At 41.3% G+C, this 18341-nt stretch overlaps 1 protein-coding gene across 5 annotated transcripts in view; it reads right to left on the reverse strand.

Moving 5' to 3' along the window:
* Positions 1-18341, reverse strand: part of RFTN2 (raftlin family member 2) — a 93932-nt gene that overhangs the window by 3028 nt on the left and 72563 nt on the right. For all 5 annotated transcript variants that reach the window (XM_070800080.1, XM_070800075.1, XM_019974424.2 and 2 more), the window contains exon 9: positions 6996-7074. In XM_070800080.1, coding sequence (XP_070656181.1) covers positions 6996-7074 — 79 coding nt within the window. The remainder of the gene's footprint in view (positions 1-6995; positions 7075-18341) is intronic.

Consider the following 18341-nt stretch of genomic DNA (forward strand, 5'->3'; position numbering starts at 1 on the left):
ATGGTGACGGACAGGGAAGCCTGGCGTGCTGCAGTCCACGGGGTGGCAAAGAGTCAGACACAACTGAGCGACTGAACAACAACTCCACATGAAATAATAGCTTTTCCAACAAATCAAATTGCAATGTTCTTATAACTTACAGTGTAGGAGACGGAAACCTGACCAGTCCATGAAGATCATCCACTCGAATTCCTCCTTCTACCAACATGGGACCCAGAAACAAGATGGTATTTGTCCAAGGTCAAAGGGTAGTTGGCTTTGAACTGGAACCTGAGTGTCTTATCTTATTCTTTTTACATTATTCACTATGCAAAAATGTGAGTAGATTTACGGTCAAAGATTTGTATGTTTCTCAAAGATTTCCAATTACAAAAATAATACATGCTTAGTGTAGAAAGCCTGGTAAAAACAAAGAAAAAAAGCAAAGCCTATCCACAATCCCATCTCACAGAGATACCACTGTTAATATTTGGCATGTTTTACTATGTATGTATGGGCTTCCCTGGTGGCTCAGTGGTAAAGAATCTGCCTGCCAATGCAGGAGACACATTTGATCCCTGGGTGGGGAAGATTCCCTGGAGAAGGAAAATGACAACCCACTCCAATATTCTTGCCTGGGTAATCCCATGGACAGAAGAGCCTGGCGGCCTACTGAAGAACTGATGCCTTTGAACTGGTGCTGGAGAAGATTCTTGAGAGTCCCTTGGACAGCAAGGAGATCAAACCAGTCAATCCTAAAGGATATCAACCCCAAATATGCATTGGAAGGCAGATGCTGAAGCTCCGATACTTTGGCCACGTGACACAAAGAGCCGACTCTTTGGGAAAGACTCTGATGTTCGGAAGGAATGAAGGCAGGAGAAGAGGGCAGTAGAGAATGAGATGGTTAGATAGCATCACTGACTCAATAAACATGAATTTGAGCAAACTTTGGGAGATAGTGGAGGATAGAGGAGTATGGCATGCTGCAGCCCATGGGGTTGCAAAGAGTCAGACATGACTTAGCGACTGAGCAACAACACTGTGTATTTGCATATGCACACAAAGAGATGTATAGCTCACTTTTGCACTTAGCACTCACTGTATTTTTAGTATTTCCCTATGTTATAAAGAGATTTTTCATGCTACATTGCTAGGCTTATTCCTATAGGTTCTCAGAATTCATACGGGTTCTCTTTCTTCTGATATTTCACTATAAATTTGGGGAGATTCTATCAAGATTTGCATGCAGATCTAATGCCACCATTGATAAAGTCAGTCAGTTTTGTTTTGGTTTTTTCACTGTGCTGGGTCTTAGTTGTGGTATGAGGGACCTAACTCCCTGACCAGGAATTGAACCCGGGCCCCCTACATTGGAAGCACAATCTTAACCTTTGTACCACCAGGGAAGTCCCCAACTGATCAACTTTTGAGAATCATCCTCATTTACTAAAAATGAGTTACCTGTTTCAAATACATGAGACTCAGTGACAAAGCAGTTGCATTTAGGGTGCCCTATCAGTCTACCTTTCACTTTCCATACATGATGTCTTAAAAACATAAGCAGAATTATACCAGCAATTATAAGATATCGCATGCCTTGTATAGTGTCATGATGGATAGAGTGGAAGAGTACCTAAAAAATATGATTTATATAGCAATAAAAACATGGAGTGGACATTCAGGATTTCTCCCCTTTGTGTGTTTCAGGCTTGAGGGAGGATTAGAAAGCCACTGAAAGGCTAAGTGTAGCTCTAGTACCAGTTAGAAGAGTCAGAGGCTTTGAATCACACAGAGAAACCCCACAGAATATGCTTGCTCACAAAGTATGTTTCTGGGTCAGGTCATCCAAGCTTGGTGCTGTAAAAATCAGTCAAGCCTGGGAGAGGAAAAGGTGTCGTGGACAATGGCTTTTCCAGCCAGTTTTCTTATCCACCTTCTCTACTGCAGTGTAGGCCCATGACCCAATCAGATCCAATCAGAGTCCTTCTCTGGGATTGCTATATTGACTCTAGGATAATGAAGCTCTTTCTGGACTTCCCTGGTGGTCCAGTGGTTAAGAATCCATGGGTTCAATCCCTAGTACAGAAGAATTCCACATAGAGCAGGGAAACTAAGCCTGTGTTGCCACAACTACTGAGTCTGTGCTCTAAAGCCTGCAGCATGTAGGATCTTATCTCCTTGACCAGGGGTTCAACTCAGGTCCAGGGAGTGAAAGTGCCAAGTCATAACCACTGGACCAGCAGAGAACTCCCTGAGACTGGCTTCCTTTAGTCAGCATGCTTTTTGAGATTGCTGTAGTTGTTCAGTCACTGAGTCGTGTCCTACTCTTTGTGACCCCATGGACTGCAGCATGCCAGGCTTCACTGTCCTTTACTATGTCCTGGAGTTTCCTCAGACTCATATCCTTTGAGTCTGTGATGCCATCCAACCATCTCATCTTCTGTCGCTCCCTTCTCCTTCTGCCCTCAACCTTTCCCAGCATCAGGGTCTTTTCCAATGAGTCAGTTCTTCACATCAGGAAGCCAAAGTATTGGAGCTTTAGCTTTAGCATCAGTCCTTCCAGTGAATATTCAGGGTTGATTTCCTTTAGGACCAACTGGCTTGATCTCTTTGCTGTCCAGGGGATTCTCAAGAGTCTTCCCCAACACCACAGTTCAAAAGCATCAATTTTTTGGCACTTAGCCTTCTTTATGGTCCAACTCTCACATCCATATAGTATCGCTGGAAAAACCATAGCTTTGACTATAGGGAACTTTGTCAGCAAAGCAATGTTTAGGTTGGTCATAGCTTTTCTTCCAAGAAAAGAAAGTGTCTTTTAATTTTGTGACTGCAGTCACCATCCACAGCGATTTTGGAGCCCAAGAAAATCTGCCACTGTTTCCACTTTTTCCCCATTTTTGAGATTAATCCACGTAATTGTGGCTATTAAGAGTGTATGTGGGGACTTCCTTGGCAGTTCAGTTAAAACTCTGGGCTTCCACTGCAGGGGCCGCAGGACTTAATTCTGGATGGAGAACTAAAATCCCACATTCTGCGTGGCCAAAAAAAGAAAAAGGGCGCATATGTTTTTATTTCTAAGTAGTATTTCATTGTATGGAAATACCACAGCTGTTTATCCATAAATCTGTTGGAGACATTTGGATTGTTTCCAGTTTTGGGAGATGATGAATAGAACATTCAAACTTTTATGTGTAGCTTTTTGTGTAAATAAAAGTTTTTCTTTCTCTAGGGCAAATGTTCATGAGAGGGATTGCTGGGTCATATCTCAGTGCATGTTTAACCCCATAAAAAGCTGCGAAATAATTTTCCAGAGTGGTTGTACTACATGGCATTCCCACCAGCAGTGTTTTATAGTTCTGATTGCTCCTCATTCTTGATAGTCCTAAGTGAGGAGGGAGGAGGGTTCAGGATGGGGAACACATGTATACCTGTGGCGGATTCATTTTGATATATGGCAAAACCAATACAATATTGTAAAGTTAAAAAATAAAATAAAATTAAAAAACAAACAAACAAACAAAAACCTAAAAAAAAAAAGAATTGTCAGTGTTTTTTTAATTTTAGTCATTCTAGTAGATGTATGGTTTCATCATGGTTTTCATTTGCATTTCCCTTGACTGATAATTTAAATGTCTTTTTATGTGTTTACTTCTCTTCTACATATCCTCATTGGTTCAAGACTTTTAACTATTTTTTTAAACTGCATTGTTTATTTCTTATTTTTTAAGTTTTAAGATACCTTCTGGATACAAGTCTTTTGTCATATATGTGATTTGCAAAATTTTTTTTTTCTCCCAGTCTGTGGCTGTCTGTTATTTTCTTAGTGTTATTCACAAAGCAAAAGTTTAAATTTTGATAAAGTCTAATTTATCAATTTTTTAAAATGAATTACGCTTTTAGAGTCATATCTGAGAACTCTGCTTAGCCCCAGTTCATGAAGATTTTTTCCTATTTTTTTTTCTAAAAGTTTTCTGATTTTCCTAAAATAAACTGTCTCTCAATGCTAGTGCTAGTGCCAGGTTGCTTCAGTCGTGTCTGACTCTTTGTGACCCCATGATTGCAAAGGAGTGTAGCCTGCCAGTTTCCTGTATCCAGGCCTATGGATTGTAGTCTCCCAGTTTCTTCTGTCCACAGGATTCTCCAAGCAAGAATACTGGAGTGAGTTGCCGTTCCCCGCTCCATGGGAGCTTCCCAACCCAGAAATTGAACCTTCTTGTCTCCTGCATTGGCATGCAGGTTCTTTACCACTAGTGCTACCTGGGAAGCCTCAATAGCTTAAAGAAATTGAGGCAGAAATTGGGAGTATAAATATTTGAATTTATATTGACCATATTTTAAAATTTCTCAAGCTATCTAGAATATTGTATAAAACATCTGTGAAACAAACACATTCCAAAAGTAAAGGTCTTTATAACTTCAGAAGAAAAAATTCCTATGATATGTTTTCTTCATTATGCAATTCTCAATTCCCTCCTTTATAACAGAGGCATGAAATGGTTTTGCTTAACATAAAAGTACTGTTCCATGTTGAGTGCAATTGAAACAAGAAGTTTTACATATCTTAACATTAGTCTCAGTAAAAGAAAGAGAAAATCTTTTTTCAAGAATTAAACCCTAGATCAATTTCCAACAGCCCACGAAATTTATAATTTTATTGAAAACTCCTTGACAATCATAAGGCAATGTTTGTAATGCTTCAAATTTTCACCAACTGGTTTTTAGAACCAAATACCTTTGAAAAAGTCTTCCCTGGTGGCTCAGATGGTAAAGAATTCACCTGCAGTGAAGGGGACCCAGGTTCAATCCCTGGGTTGGGAAGATCCCCTGAAGAAGGGACCCACTCCAATATTCTTGCTTGGAGAATTCCATGGACAGAGGAGCCTGACAGGCTACAGTCCATGGGATCACAAAGAGTTGCACAGGACTGAGTGACTAACAATTTTCACCTTTGAAACAATTATTTGAAAACCTGTATAAATGAAGCAATCCCCCATCAACCCTTCCCCAACAACAACTGATTTCAAGGTACAAGCAAAGAATGGTGCCATTATGGTCTTAAAAGTATATAAGAATTTTTTTAAGGCATGTTATAAATGTATATATAAGATTCCACTGCATAGCTTGTGGGATCTTACTACCAGGGACCAAGGATCGAAACTGTGCCCCCTGCAATAGCAAAGGCTTAACCACCTGACTGCCAGGGAAGTCCGACAGAATATTTCTTGTGAACTTGTTTGAGCCATTCTCCCCAGGACTGGAAGGCACTGCTCACTTGTGGGCTCTAATTCAGTCTTTCTGAAATCTTTGTTAACTTGATCACTCTGCTCTCCTCCTAAGGGAGTTATCATCCTATCCACCTACAGCCCCTCTACTTGCTTGCCTGTGGAACCAGCTAGAGTCTGTTCAAAATCAATGTGAGACAACAGCATTAATAGACTAACAGCTATTACATATACTGTTAGTCTATTAATAGCTTTGCTAGTTTAGAAAAACTTTGAAGTTTTCTAAAACATTATTTTCTTGATAATATGGAATCACTTTAAATAATTTTCTGGTCCATTTGCAAACTTCCTCTTTTGAAAGTTAGGCCTTAATTAATTGAGATTAATTAGCCCTTAATTACGAAGAAGGCAATGGCATCCCACTCCAGTACTCTTGCCTGGAAAATCCCATGGACGGAGGAGCCTGGTAGGCTGCAGTCCATGGGGTCACTAAGAGTAGGACATGACTGAGCGACTTCACTTTCACTTTTCACTTTCATGCATTGGAGAAGGAAATGGCAACCCACTCCAGTGTTCTTGCCTGGAGAGTTCCAGGGACAGGGGAGCCTGGTGGGCTGCCGTCTATGGGGCTGCACAGTCGAACACGACTGAAGTGACTTAGCAGCAGCAGCAGCAGGTCTTAATTAAGATTAGTTCATTCAATGATACTATTCTAAGTGTGCATCTACTAGGAATCTAGTAAGAATAAGGTGACTTGAGACTCAGCAGAGCCCTTCAGCAAAGAACTGAAAAAATATGACCTTGAGGAGACAATACAAAAGTGCCGTCAGAAGTCAAGACTGCACAGATCTGTCATAATATCAGGCACATTCACTTATGAGGCTTATAACTGTAGGAGCGGAAAATCTTTTCCTCTGTCATCTTAGGTTCAGCATCTCAGACCTGCAAATTAAACTAGAAAAAGATTAATAGGAGAAAAGGTTTATTTTGGATGCACACGAGGGCTGCACAGAGAAGTAAAAACCCAAAGAGGCAGTTAGACCTGGGAGATGATTTTCATTTTACAAAGGGTGATACACTGTGGTGAAGTGACCAGACAAATAAAAAGGGATTTGGGGTTTTAGGGGCAGTAAACTGTGGGAAGTTAAATATTTGGGAATAGCTTAGTGGTAAAGAATCCAATCCACCTGCTGTGCAGGAGACCCAGGTTTGATCCTTGAGTGGGGAAGATTCCCTGGAGGAGGGAATGCAACCCACTCCAGTATTCTTGCCTGGAGAATCCCCTTGGGCAGAGGAGCCTGGCAGGCTACAGTCCACAGGGTTGCAAAGAGTCTGGATGTGACTGAGCATGTATTTGGGGAAACTAATGCAAGAGAGGGTTTAGTAAGTTGTGGGGACTACAGGCATTGTTTCCAGTGATGCGTCATCTTTGCGTTGTCTCTGGTACAGGAGAGGGAAGCAATTTTACAAAAGGAAATTTTTGTCACATTGGCATAAGGAAAATTTATGCCCTGCTTTTGTCAGAAAGGGAGAGGTTCTGTTTCATTGCCTTTAGCTCAAAATAGTAATCCTTACACCCAAATGGCATACTTTGGGGTCATATTCTGATTTCCTTCAGAACTGTCTCATGTTCCTGTTTGCTGGCACATTTCTCTTGTTATATGTTGGTTCAGAAGGCTGTTTCCTTATCAAGTTCCCACTTCCTCATCTGTTCACCATTTAGAATTACAGTGAGAGATTAAGGATTAAATGGTTCAGTTTAACAGTTCATAAAGCATCACTTTTACTCACTTCTGGTGTCTGAGCAGCTGAATTCCACATAACTGGTCTCTGAAGGAATACAACCTGCTTTGTAGCCAAATTCCCCTCACTGAAAATTAAAACAACAGCGTTAGCATTTCTAAATTAGTAATTCTCTATATTTCACACTTGGCTAGAATGTTCCACATGTATTCTTTGTAAAATAATCTGATCCATTAATAATTATGAAACAGTCTATATAAGTTGCAGCAGATAAAACAAGGGGAAAAAAATCCTAAAAGCTAAATATGGTCCTTATAAAAGAAATTCTTAATGTTTAAAACTTGTAATCTCACTGTGCTAACATGCTTGGTTTTGCATACATATTTGCATTCTGTATTCTATGCTTATCTCTTTTCTTGTTTGTATATTATGGTCATATTCTTAATAGCTGCATGATATCCCAAAGAATTAAGATACCAAAATGTACTAAGCCTTTCCATTATTACTGGAAAATTAGGTTGCTTCCGGCTTTCTGCTAATTATAAATAATGCTGTTATAGAAATATGTATAGTCTTCTTTATTCTTTATGACTTATTTCCTTGAGATAAATTCATAGGCGTGGGATTATTAGGCCAAAAGGGTATGATTTAAGCTTCTTGGTATGCATTGTCAAATTTGTCTTATGAAAGAAAGAGACCAGTTTGGACTGCCACGTGTGAGAAATTTATATACATTTTCCACTGAGGGACTTGAGCCACAGCTAGTCTCATTTTCAGATGCTTCTTTGTAGTCAGCTACTCAATATTCTCCTTATTTAACTACCATCATGGCAAATTACCCCTTGCCAAAGACTACTTGGGGTTTGGATTTCTCTGAAATGCTTTTCACAGAGTCTCCATGGATTTATGGGGAGGAGTGTCTGTAGCTAATGTTGCTCAGTTACGACTTTTATTATGCAAAAAACCCCAACAAAACCTCACTATTAGCTGCATTTTATGCTGAGCTCTTTTTTCTGGAAAACAAATGAAACATTGAAACTCTGGCCCTAGTGGTCAACACCACACAATTTGAAAATCCCAAACTTACTGATACTGTTGAATTTTGAGAAAGAGCAAATCTTCCCACAAAGTGGTAATGAGAGATTGCTTCTTTTTTTTATTAAAGACTGCTTTTAGTCTAATCTATTTTAGTTTGACTGTATCTTTGAAAAAAAGACATGATGTGAAATATCTCCTAGCTTTGGGGAACAGCTTGAGTCATCTGGAGACGTCAGCATGAGACAGGAAGGGACTGGCGGTGCACAGAACAGGCTGGCTATTTGGGCGGCAGGGAGAATACTGGAAAGGGCAGTGGCTTTAGAAGCAGACGGTCCTGGATTCAAGACTCAATTTTACTGTAAAACAAAGAATGTTGCTCACCATCTAGTTCTATAAGAATCAAGTCATTAGCCAATGCAACCATGGACTTATAATTCACTCTAAAAGGAATTCAGGTGAAGATAAGAATGAAGCACTTGGTGCTCTGAGAAAACAGGCCCGCACATAGCTAGAAATATTTTAGGATTTTTTTTAATGAACCTGGTGACTTATATCTTCCCATACTTAGAAAAGATCTAAGGTCATGAACTGAGATACCTGTTCCTTATGACTAACCTTTTACCAGGGTGTGTGCTTGACTGCACGTAACCCTTTTCCAAAACTATGTACATGCTGACCTGTCTGCCTCATCTCTTGGGAGCATTCCTCAGAGCTCTCTGAGAGATTGTATCCTGCACTAGAATTCTTAGTAAGTCCCCCAGAACTCACAGCTCTCAGGTTGTGCCTTCCGCACCACCCCCTGCACCCGAGTTGACAGTACTGAAATGGCTGATGATACCACCTAATACCTGGTGACTTTGGCGAAGTTTTAAAATTCTCTTTCATTTCCTATCAAGGGCTTTGTGATAGATAAATAAGTCAGTGGGTATGAAGAGCCTCCACTGTGCCTGCCACTGGAAGGAGCACAGAAAATGGGATTTCCTCCCAGTTCCCCCATTCATTTAATGAAATGTGGGGCAGGGTCGAGTGGGAGGAAAATATATTAGAATCAAGAACATCTTCCAGAAAGAACAGTCAAGGGAAAGGGGGCACAAGAATAGAGCAAGAGGTTTCTGGATAATGTTCAAGGTATGTGATGCAGGTAGAGAATCACATGCAGGAACCAGGCCTAGAACTCTCCAAAGATGAGGAGTCAGGGGACAATTAATCTTCTTGAATGGAAAGCCTCCTGGAGCCCCGGGGTAGGGACTGGGGGTGACCCTTGATGAGTTTTTCCCAAAAGATTATAGGATGGGGCAATCTGAGTATACTAAGGTGTGATGTTTGGCCAACAGCAGGCTTCTCAACCTTTATGAATGGGGTAAAACAGTAAGTGTGGAGACAGTTGCTCAAAGGCTGCCTATCTTAGGACAGTCTTTGGTTGCCCAGGTAAGACTTTGGAAGGTCTTTAGAGTTAGACTTAATTTGAAATATGTCTGAGACCTCACTGTCTCTGGTTTTCTAAAGGACATTCTGATTTAAAATAGGTCTTGCTGGGACTTCCCTGGTGGCGCTGTGGATGGGAATCCACCTGCCAAAGAGAGGTCATGGGTTTGATCCCTGGGCCAGGAGGATTCCACGGGCCTCAAAGTAGCTAAGCCCAAGTGCCACAACTACTGAGCTTGCGCACTACAGCCTGTGCTCTGCAACAAGAGAAGCCATTGCAATGAGAAGCTATTTCATGGCCACGAGGAATAGCTCCTGCTTGCTGTAACTAAAGAAAGCCCAAGCAAAGCAACAAAGACCTAGAGCAGCCAAAAATTAATTAATTAGTTACATGAAATAAACTGCTTTCTGTTAAAAAAAAAAAAAAGTCTTGCTATTTTTGGGCTACCCAGGTGGTGCCAGTGGTAAAGAACCTACCTGCCAATACAGGAGATGTAAGAGATACAGTTTTGATTCCTGGGTCTGAAAGATTCCCTGCTATTTTCAGAACATCTGTGAGATGTGGAATGCCTTTTGGTTTGGAGAATGGTGATCATGGTAGAATGAAAGGGAAAGAGGTCTGAAACCATACAGAAGGACAGCTTTATGACAGGGCAAGTGAGTCCTTCAGAGTCTCCAGGAGCTCCAGAGGTAACTCTGTTTACTGAGCTTGGATAGGACATTTGCTCTGTAGCACAGGTTCTAAAAGGATTTGACTGGTAAAGTCATTATGGAATCAGAGAGATCTCTAAACGCTCTCCTGCAAGTTCCTGGACAGAGCCTACACCTGCTATTCCCTACAGAAATTTTTTACCCAGAAAGTACTATTAGTTAACTGAGTAACTTAATACTTTTCTGTGAGAGTTAAGAACCTTTAGATTCTCTTTTAGAGTGTTATTAATGGGTGGTCATGCTTTGATATAATATCAAATCAATGCAGCTTTTGGAAAATGCTTGATTTCCGCATAAACTCTGTAAAAGTTATGGCACAACCTGCTTTGGTGAAGAGTATAGACTGCAAGTAGGGGCTTCCCTGGGGGTTCAGACAGTAAAGAATTTGCCTGCAATGCAGGAGATCTATATTCGATCCCTGGATCAGGAAGATTCCCTGGAGAAGGGAATGGCAACCCACTCCAGCACTCTTGCCTGGAGAATTCCATGGACAGAGGAGTCTGGCAGTCTACAGTCCCCGGGGTTGCAAAGAGTAGGACACGACTGCGCAACTAACACACACACACACATAGACTGCACGTATAAGCTGCTCAAGGGAATAGTCTTCAAAGAAGATGTGAAAACACCTGCTAGTCCTTGCTTCCTGAGGGCAGTAGATAGCTCCCTGGTGCCATTGTCATCATGAGGTACAGGTTAGCCAGGGCAGCCTGGGGGGCTGGGTTCCCTGAAGCAATGGTGGAAAGCAGAGTGAATGGATACAAGGGCCGAGAGGGGAAAGGAGGGTCATCAGTCCAGAATAATGTCCAGGAAATTACCATGACACCCGAGGCCAAAGCCTAGGTAGGATCTGGGACCCTGGACCACACTGAAGGAAGAAAAGCGAAGGTCAAATCAGTGAGGCTGACTGGAAAAGAGAAACTAGTGAGAGAAGCAAGGTCAGGTCCAGGTGTTTGACCAGAAGAAACCAGTTGAAACAAAGTGAAAGGCTGAATCAGTTCTGGGGTCACACCCAGGATTAACCAAAGGTCAAAGGACAGGTACGGACCTGGGAGAGGCAAGAGAAGCCCCCAGAACTGCTGCTGTCCCTGGGACAAGGGGCTTCTTCTCTCTGCCTTGGTAGTAGGCAGATAGAAGTGGGCAGATAGGAGTGTGGGATCTGGGGAGAGTGAGCCAGGGATTGTCTTGACAGTACAGGCAGAGGAGGCAGAACATAGAAGGGGGAGAAGTGTGTTCAACCAGTTCTACAACTTTGTACTACACAATATCCGGACACATCATTTCTTTGTGATGTGTTTAACAGAGAGGCAGTGGAGTCTGGGAGAAACAGCATGTATGACTTTAGTGTCATACTGACCCTGGGTTTGCATCCTAGCTTTGTTGCTTACTAGCTATGTGACACTGATTAAGTTGTCCTATCTTTCTGAGCCTCCTGTTCCTCTTTTGTAAAACAAAGATGGTTCTAAGAATACCAGTGGTGGATATAAAGTTCTTAGCACAGACCCTGGAGCATAGCAGATGCTCAGTAAATGTTTCCTTCTCCCTTTCCTGTCTTCTTCTATGCATTTCATAAGAAAACAAAAAGAAGACTCTCTACTTGGTTATTTTTAAGGGAGGGAGGTTTGCTATGGTGTCAATAAACAACCAAGAAAAAGACTAGCTTCCTGATAACAGAAAATCTCATGAACTAAACTAATAACTCAATTTGTGCAATGCTTTCTGGGCAGAGGGCTTGGATTTGATCCCTGATCAGGGAGGAGATCCCCCATGCCACAACTAAGACCTGGTGCAGTCAAATAAATAAATATTAAAAACAAACAACAAACCCCTTAAAACAAAGACATCCATAAAGAGAGTAAAAAAGACAAGCCTCAGACAGAATTAGGGAGACCATCACAACACACATATAACAAATAAAAAGCCTCATCCAATATACATTTAAACACTCCTATAAATACAATTTTAAATGTGGGCAAAAGATTTAAACAGGTACTTAACAAAATAAAAATCTCGGTGGTCAAGAAATGTATGAAAATGTGCTCAATTTTAGCAGCAATTAGGTAAGTACAAACTAAAACCACACTGAGGTCACGCTATATATACAATCATCAGAATGGCAAAATTTAAAAGTATGACAATATTTTTTTGTTGGAGCAATGGGAATTTTCATGTTCTGCTGGTGGGAGAGTAAGCTGCAACATTCTACTTGAAAAGAGTTCGGCATTTGTATCTATAAAGCCAAAGAAATAAACTATAACCCAGCAAGCAATTCCACTTCCTGGTCTACACCCTTGAGAAACTTGGGCATATGTGCTCAGGTTCAGAACAGCATGCTTGTCACAGCCAACACCTGAAAGCAACCAAAGCATCAGCAGCAAGACGGATAAACAAACACCTACACAGAGCTCTTACAGTGGAATCGTGGATAACTCTTACAGTGCTAAGTGAAAGATGCAACATGTGAAAGACTAGGAAGAAAGTGAAAGTGTTTGTCATTCAGTAGTGTCTGACTCTGCGACCTCATAGACTGTAGCCTGCCAGGCTCCTATGTCCATAGAATTCTCCAGGTAAGAATACTGCAGTGGGTAACCATTCCCTTCTCAGGATCTTCCTGACCCAGGAATCGAACCTGAGTCTCCTACAGTGGATTCTTTATTATTTGAGCCACCAGGGAAGCCCATGAAAGAATATATATAATTCCATTTTTATAAAATTCAAAACAAGCAAAACTAAATTGTTTATTTAGGGATACAAACATGAGTGGTAAGACTACTGGCAAAAGAAGGAAGTGATTATCCTAAAAGTTGGGGTCATGTTACCTCTGCATGAAGGGAGTGGGTATGATGGGGTAGTTCTAGGGTGCCACTGTCTTGTCCAGTGGTAATTACAGTGTTTTTATAATTATAATATGTATATTTGTCAACAAAGGTCCATCTAGTCAAGGCTATGGTTTTTCCAGTAGTCATATATGGATATGAGACTTGGACTCTAAAGAAAACTGAGCGCCAAAGAATTGATACTTTTGAACTGTGGTGTTGGAGAAGACTCTTCAGAGTCCCTTAAACTGCAAGGAGATTCAACCAGTCCATCCTAAAGGAAGTCAGTCCTGAATATTCATTGGAAGGACTGATGCTGAAGCTGAAACTCCAATACGTTGGCCACCTGATGTGAGGAGCTGACTCATTTGAAAAGACCCTGATGCTAGGAAAGATTGAGGGCAGGAGGAGAAGGGGACGACAGAGGATGAGATGGTTGGATGGCATCACGGACTCAATGGGCATGAGTTTGGGTAAACTCTGGGAGTTGGTGATGGACAGGGAGGCCTGGCATGCTGCGGTTCATGGGGTGGCAAAGAGTTGGACATGACTGAGTGACTGAACTGAACTGATATTTGTGTTTTATGCACTTTTTATATGTGTTTTATTAACAAAATTGTTTTAAGCGTATGTGTAATGCTGTATGTAGAATGGTTGTGGATTTACACATAATAATAATGCTCTCTCGACACAGACACAGAGAACAGACTTGTGGACATGGGGGAGGAGGGGCACCAGGGTGGGTGTTGGGAGGGGCGTGAAAGGAAAGTGTGGGAAGTAATGGAGAGTAACATGGAAACGTACATTACCATGTGTAAAATAGATAACCAATGGGAATTTGCTGTATGACTCAGGGAACTCAAACTGGGGCTCTGGAACAACCTAGAGGGATGGGATCAGGAGGGAGGCAGGAGGAAAGTTCAAGAGTGGGGAGACATATGTATACCTATGGTTGATTCATGTTGATGTTTGGCAAAAACCAGCACAGTTCTGTAAAGCAATTATCCTTCAATTAAATAAATTCAGTTCAGTTCAGTCGCTGAGTCGTGTCTGACTCTTTGCGACCCCATGAATTGCAGCATGCCAGGCCTTCATGTCCATCACCAACTCCCGGAGTTCACTCAGATTCACGTCCATCGAGTCAATGATGCCATCCAGCCATCTCATCCTCTGTCGTCCCCTTCTCCTCCTGCCCCTAATCCCTCCCAGCATCAGAGTCTTTTCCAATGAGTCAACTCTTCGAATCAGGTGGCCAAAGTACTGGAGTTTCAGCTTTAGCATCATTCCCTCCAAAGAAATCCCAGGGCTGAAATTCTCCTTCAGAACTTCAGATCTCCTTCAGATCCAACTGCAAGGTTGGGTCTCCTTGCAGTCCAAGGGACTCTCAAGAGTCTTCTCCAACACCACAGTTCAAAAGCATCAATTCTTCGGCACTCAGCTTTCTTCACAGTCCAACTCTCACATCCATACATGACAACTGGAAAAACCATAGCCTTGACTAGATAAATAAATTTAAAAGCAAAACAAAAATTCTCTCTCCTCTTGTACATTTATTGTTTTGGTAAAATCAGTCTTGAATTCTATTTTTTTCCCCAAACCTTAAACTTCTTTATTTTGCATTAGAGTATAGTTGCTTTCTATTTTTTTTAAATTGAGGCATAGTTGATGTACAATATTACCTAAGTTTCAGGTATAGAACACAGTGATTCACAATTTTTAAAGTTTATACTCCATTTATAATTACAATAAAATATTGGCTATATTCCTTGTGATGTACAATACATCCTCACACTTATTTATTTTATACATAGTAGTTTGTATTTCTTAATCACCTATCTCTATCTATCACTCCTATCTCTATTTACCCTCCTTTCCATACTGGTATCCACTAGCTAGTTCTCTATATCTGTGTGGGCCTACTTTTTTTTTGTTAGATCTATGAGTTTTAAATTAGGAGAGGTCTTTAGGAATTCATTCACATGTACTTACTTCTCCTTGAATAAGTCCTGCACTTTGGTGACTCTGCTTTGTGCTTATGGTTGCCATAAAGAGGAACTATTTTGCGATCTTCATACTTCCACTTTTCATGTGCTCACTAACTGATTCCATTCTTTTCTGGTGATCCTGGTATTAGAATCTTTGTTTTTATGGTGTTTGGGCAGCTACTAACAACAGACCAGTGCAGCTATGTGAGATGACTCCTATTTACTGTTCCTGGTTAGCCCTATCTGGCACCAGGAATATCCTCTCTAAAACTACTTTTGGAAGCACTCTTCTTTCTTAACAGTCCCTACATCTCAGACTTCTCAGCCTCCAACGACCTCCTCTCCTCTTTCATGGATCTTTTCTACCCTATTCACTGGCCTGACATGCAACTCTTTTTGCATTATTGCTTCCCCAAGGAGCCTTTTAATATATTTTCTCTGGAATTCCTCCCCCTTCTCCCATTAAATTTTAATGACAAAGATATGTCATGTATCTGTTTATGTACTATGACATTTTGGAGGGCCCAAAGCCCTCCCATGTCCCCTGTTTCTTGTTAAAAAAAAAAAAAAAAAGGGGGGGGCTTTAGTTTTCTAGGTCTTCCCTGAGTTCCAAAGAATTGCTGTATGACCCTGTGCTGTGCTTAGTCGCTCAGTCATGTCTGACTCTTTATGACCCCATGGACTGTAGCCAGCCAGGATCCTCTGTCCATGGAGATTCTCCAGGCAAGAATATTGGACTGGGTTGCCATGCCCTCCTCCAGATAATCTTCCCAATCCAGGGATTGACTCCAGGTTGCCTGCATTGCAGGTAGATTCTTTACTGTCTGAGCCAGACACAGGCAGCTCAAATTTAATGTTTTGTGACAATCTAGAGGGATGAGAAGAGATACCCCATGTCCAAGGTGAGAGAAACCCAAGTAAGATGGTAGGTGTTGCGAGAGGGCACCAGAGGGCAAACACACTGACACCATAATCACAGAAAACTAGTCAATCTGATCACACAGACCACTGCCTTGTCTAACTCAATGAAACTAAGCCATGCCCTGTGAGGCCACCCAAGATAGACCGGTCATGATGGAGAGGTCTGACAGAATGTGGTCCACTGGAGAAAGGAATGGCAAACCACTTCAGTATTCTTGCCTTGAGAACCCCATGAACAGTATAAAAAGGCAAAATGATAGGATACTGAAAGAGGAACTCCCCAGGTCGGTAGGTGCCCAATATGCTACTGGACATCAGTGGAGAAATAACTCCAGAAAGAATGAAGGGATGGAGCCAAAGCAAAAACAATACCCAGTTATGGATGTGACTGGTGATAGGAGCAAGGTCTGATGCTGTAAAGAGCAATATGGCACAGGAACCTGGAATGTTAGGTCCATGAATCAAGGCAAATTGGAAGTGGTCAAACAGGAGATGACATGAGTGAATGTCAACATTCTAGGAATCAGCGAACTGAAATGGACTGGAATGGGTGAATTTAACTCAGATGACCATTATATCTACTACTGCGGGCAGGAATCCCTTATAAGAAATGGAGTAGCCATCACGGTCAACAAAAGAGCCTGAAATGCAGTACTTGGACAAAATCTCAAAAACAACAGAATGATCTCTGTTTGTTTCCAAGGCAAACCATTCAGTATCACAGTAATCCAAGCCTATGCCCCAACCAGTAATGCTGAAAAAGCTGAAGTTGAACGGTTCTATGAAGACCTACAAGACCTTTTAGAACTAACACCCAAAAAACATGTCCTTTTCATTATAGAGGACTGGAATGCAAAAGTAAGAAGTCAAGAAACACCTGGAGTAACTGGCAAATTTGGCCTTGGAATACGGAATGAAGCAGGGTAAAGGCTAATAGAGTTTTGCCAAGAAAATTCACTGGTCATAGCAAACACCCTCTTCTAACAACACAAGAGAAGGCTCTACACATGGACATCACCAGATGGTCAACACCGAAATCAGACTGATTATATTCTTTGCAGCCAAAGATGGAGAAGCTCTATACAGTCAGCAAAAACAAGACCGGGAGCTGACTGTGGCTCAGACCATGAACTCCTTATTGCCAAATTCAGACTTAAATTGAAGAAAGTAGGGAAAACCACTAGACCATTCAGGTATGACCTAATGCAAATCCCTTATGATTACACAGTGGAAGTGAGAAACAGATTTAAGGGCCTAGATCTGATAGACAGAGTGCCTGATGAACTATGGATGGAGATTCATGACATTGTACAGGAGACAGGGATCAAGATCATTCCCATGGAAAAGAAATGTAAAAAAGCAAAATGGCTGTCTGAGGAGGACTTACAAATAGCTGTGAAAAGAAGAGAAGTGAAAAGCAAAGGAGAAAAGAAAAGATATAAGCATCTGAATGCAAAGTTCCAAAGAATAGCAAGGAGAGATAAGAAAGCCTTCCTCAGTAATCAATGCAAAGAAATAGAGGAAAACAATAGAATGGGAAAGACTAGAGATCTCTTCAAGAAAATTAGAGATACCAAGGGAACATTTCATGCAAAGATGGGCTCGATAAAGGACAGAAATGGTATGGACCTAACAGAAGCTGAAGATATTAAGAAGAGATGGCAAGAATACACAAAGGAACTGGACAAAAAAGATCTTCACGACCCAGATAATCATGATGGTGTGATCACTCACCTAAAGCCAGACATACTGGAATGTGAAGTCAAGTGGGCTTTAGAAAGCATCACTACGAACAAAGCAAGTGGGGGTGATGGAATTCCAGTTGAGCTATTTCAAATTCTGAGAGATGATGCTGTGAAAGTGCTGCACTCAATATGCCAGCAAATGTGGAAAACTCAGCAGTGGCCACAGGACTGGAAAAGGTCAGTTTTTATTCCAATCCAAAAGAAAGGCAATGCCAAAGAATGCTCAAACTATTGCACAATCACACTCATCTCACACGCTAGTAAAGTAATGCTCAAAATTCTCCAAGCCAGGCTTCAGCAATACGTGAATCCTGAACTTTCTGATGTTCAAGCTGGTTTTAGAAAAGGCAGAGGAACCAGAGATCAAATTGCCAACATCTGCTCGATCATGGAAAAAGCAAGAGAGTTCCAGAAAACCATCTATTTCTGCTTTTACAGTCCTGTGGCCACTGCTGTTTTCCAAATTTGCTGGCATATTGAGTGCAGCACTTTCACAGCATCATCTCTCAGAATTTGAAATAGCTCAACTGGAATTCCATCACCCCCACTTGCTTTGTTCGTAGTGATGCCAAAGCCTTTGTGTGGATCACAATAAACTGTGGAAAATTCTTAAAGAGATGGGAACACCAGACTACCTGACCTGCCTCTTGAGAAACCTATATGCAGATCAGGAAGCAACAGTTAGAACTGGACATGGAACAACAGACTGGCTCCAAATAGGAAAAGGAGTACGTCAAGGCTGTATATTGTCACCCT

Source organism: Bos indicus, chromosome 2 (genome assembly GCF_029378745.1).
Source record: "Bos indicus isolate NIAB-ARS_2022 breed Sahiwal x Tharparkar chromosome 2, NIAB-ARS_B.indTharparkar_mat_pri_1.0, whole genome shotgun sequence".
NCBI classification, from domain to species: Eukaryota; Metazoa; Chordata; class Mammalia; order Artiodactyla; family Bovidae; genus Bos; species Bos indicus.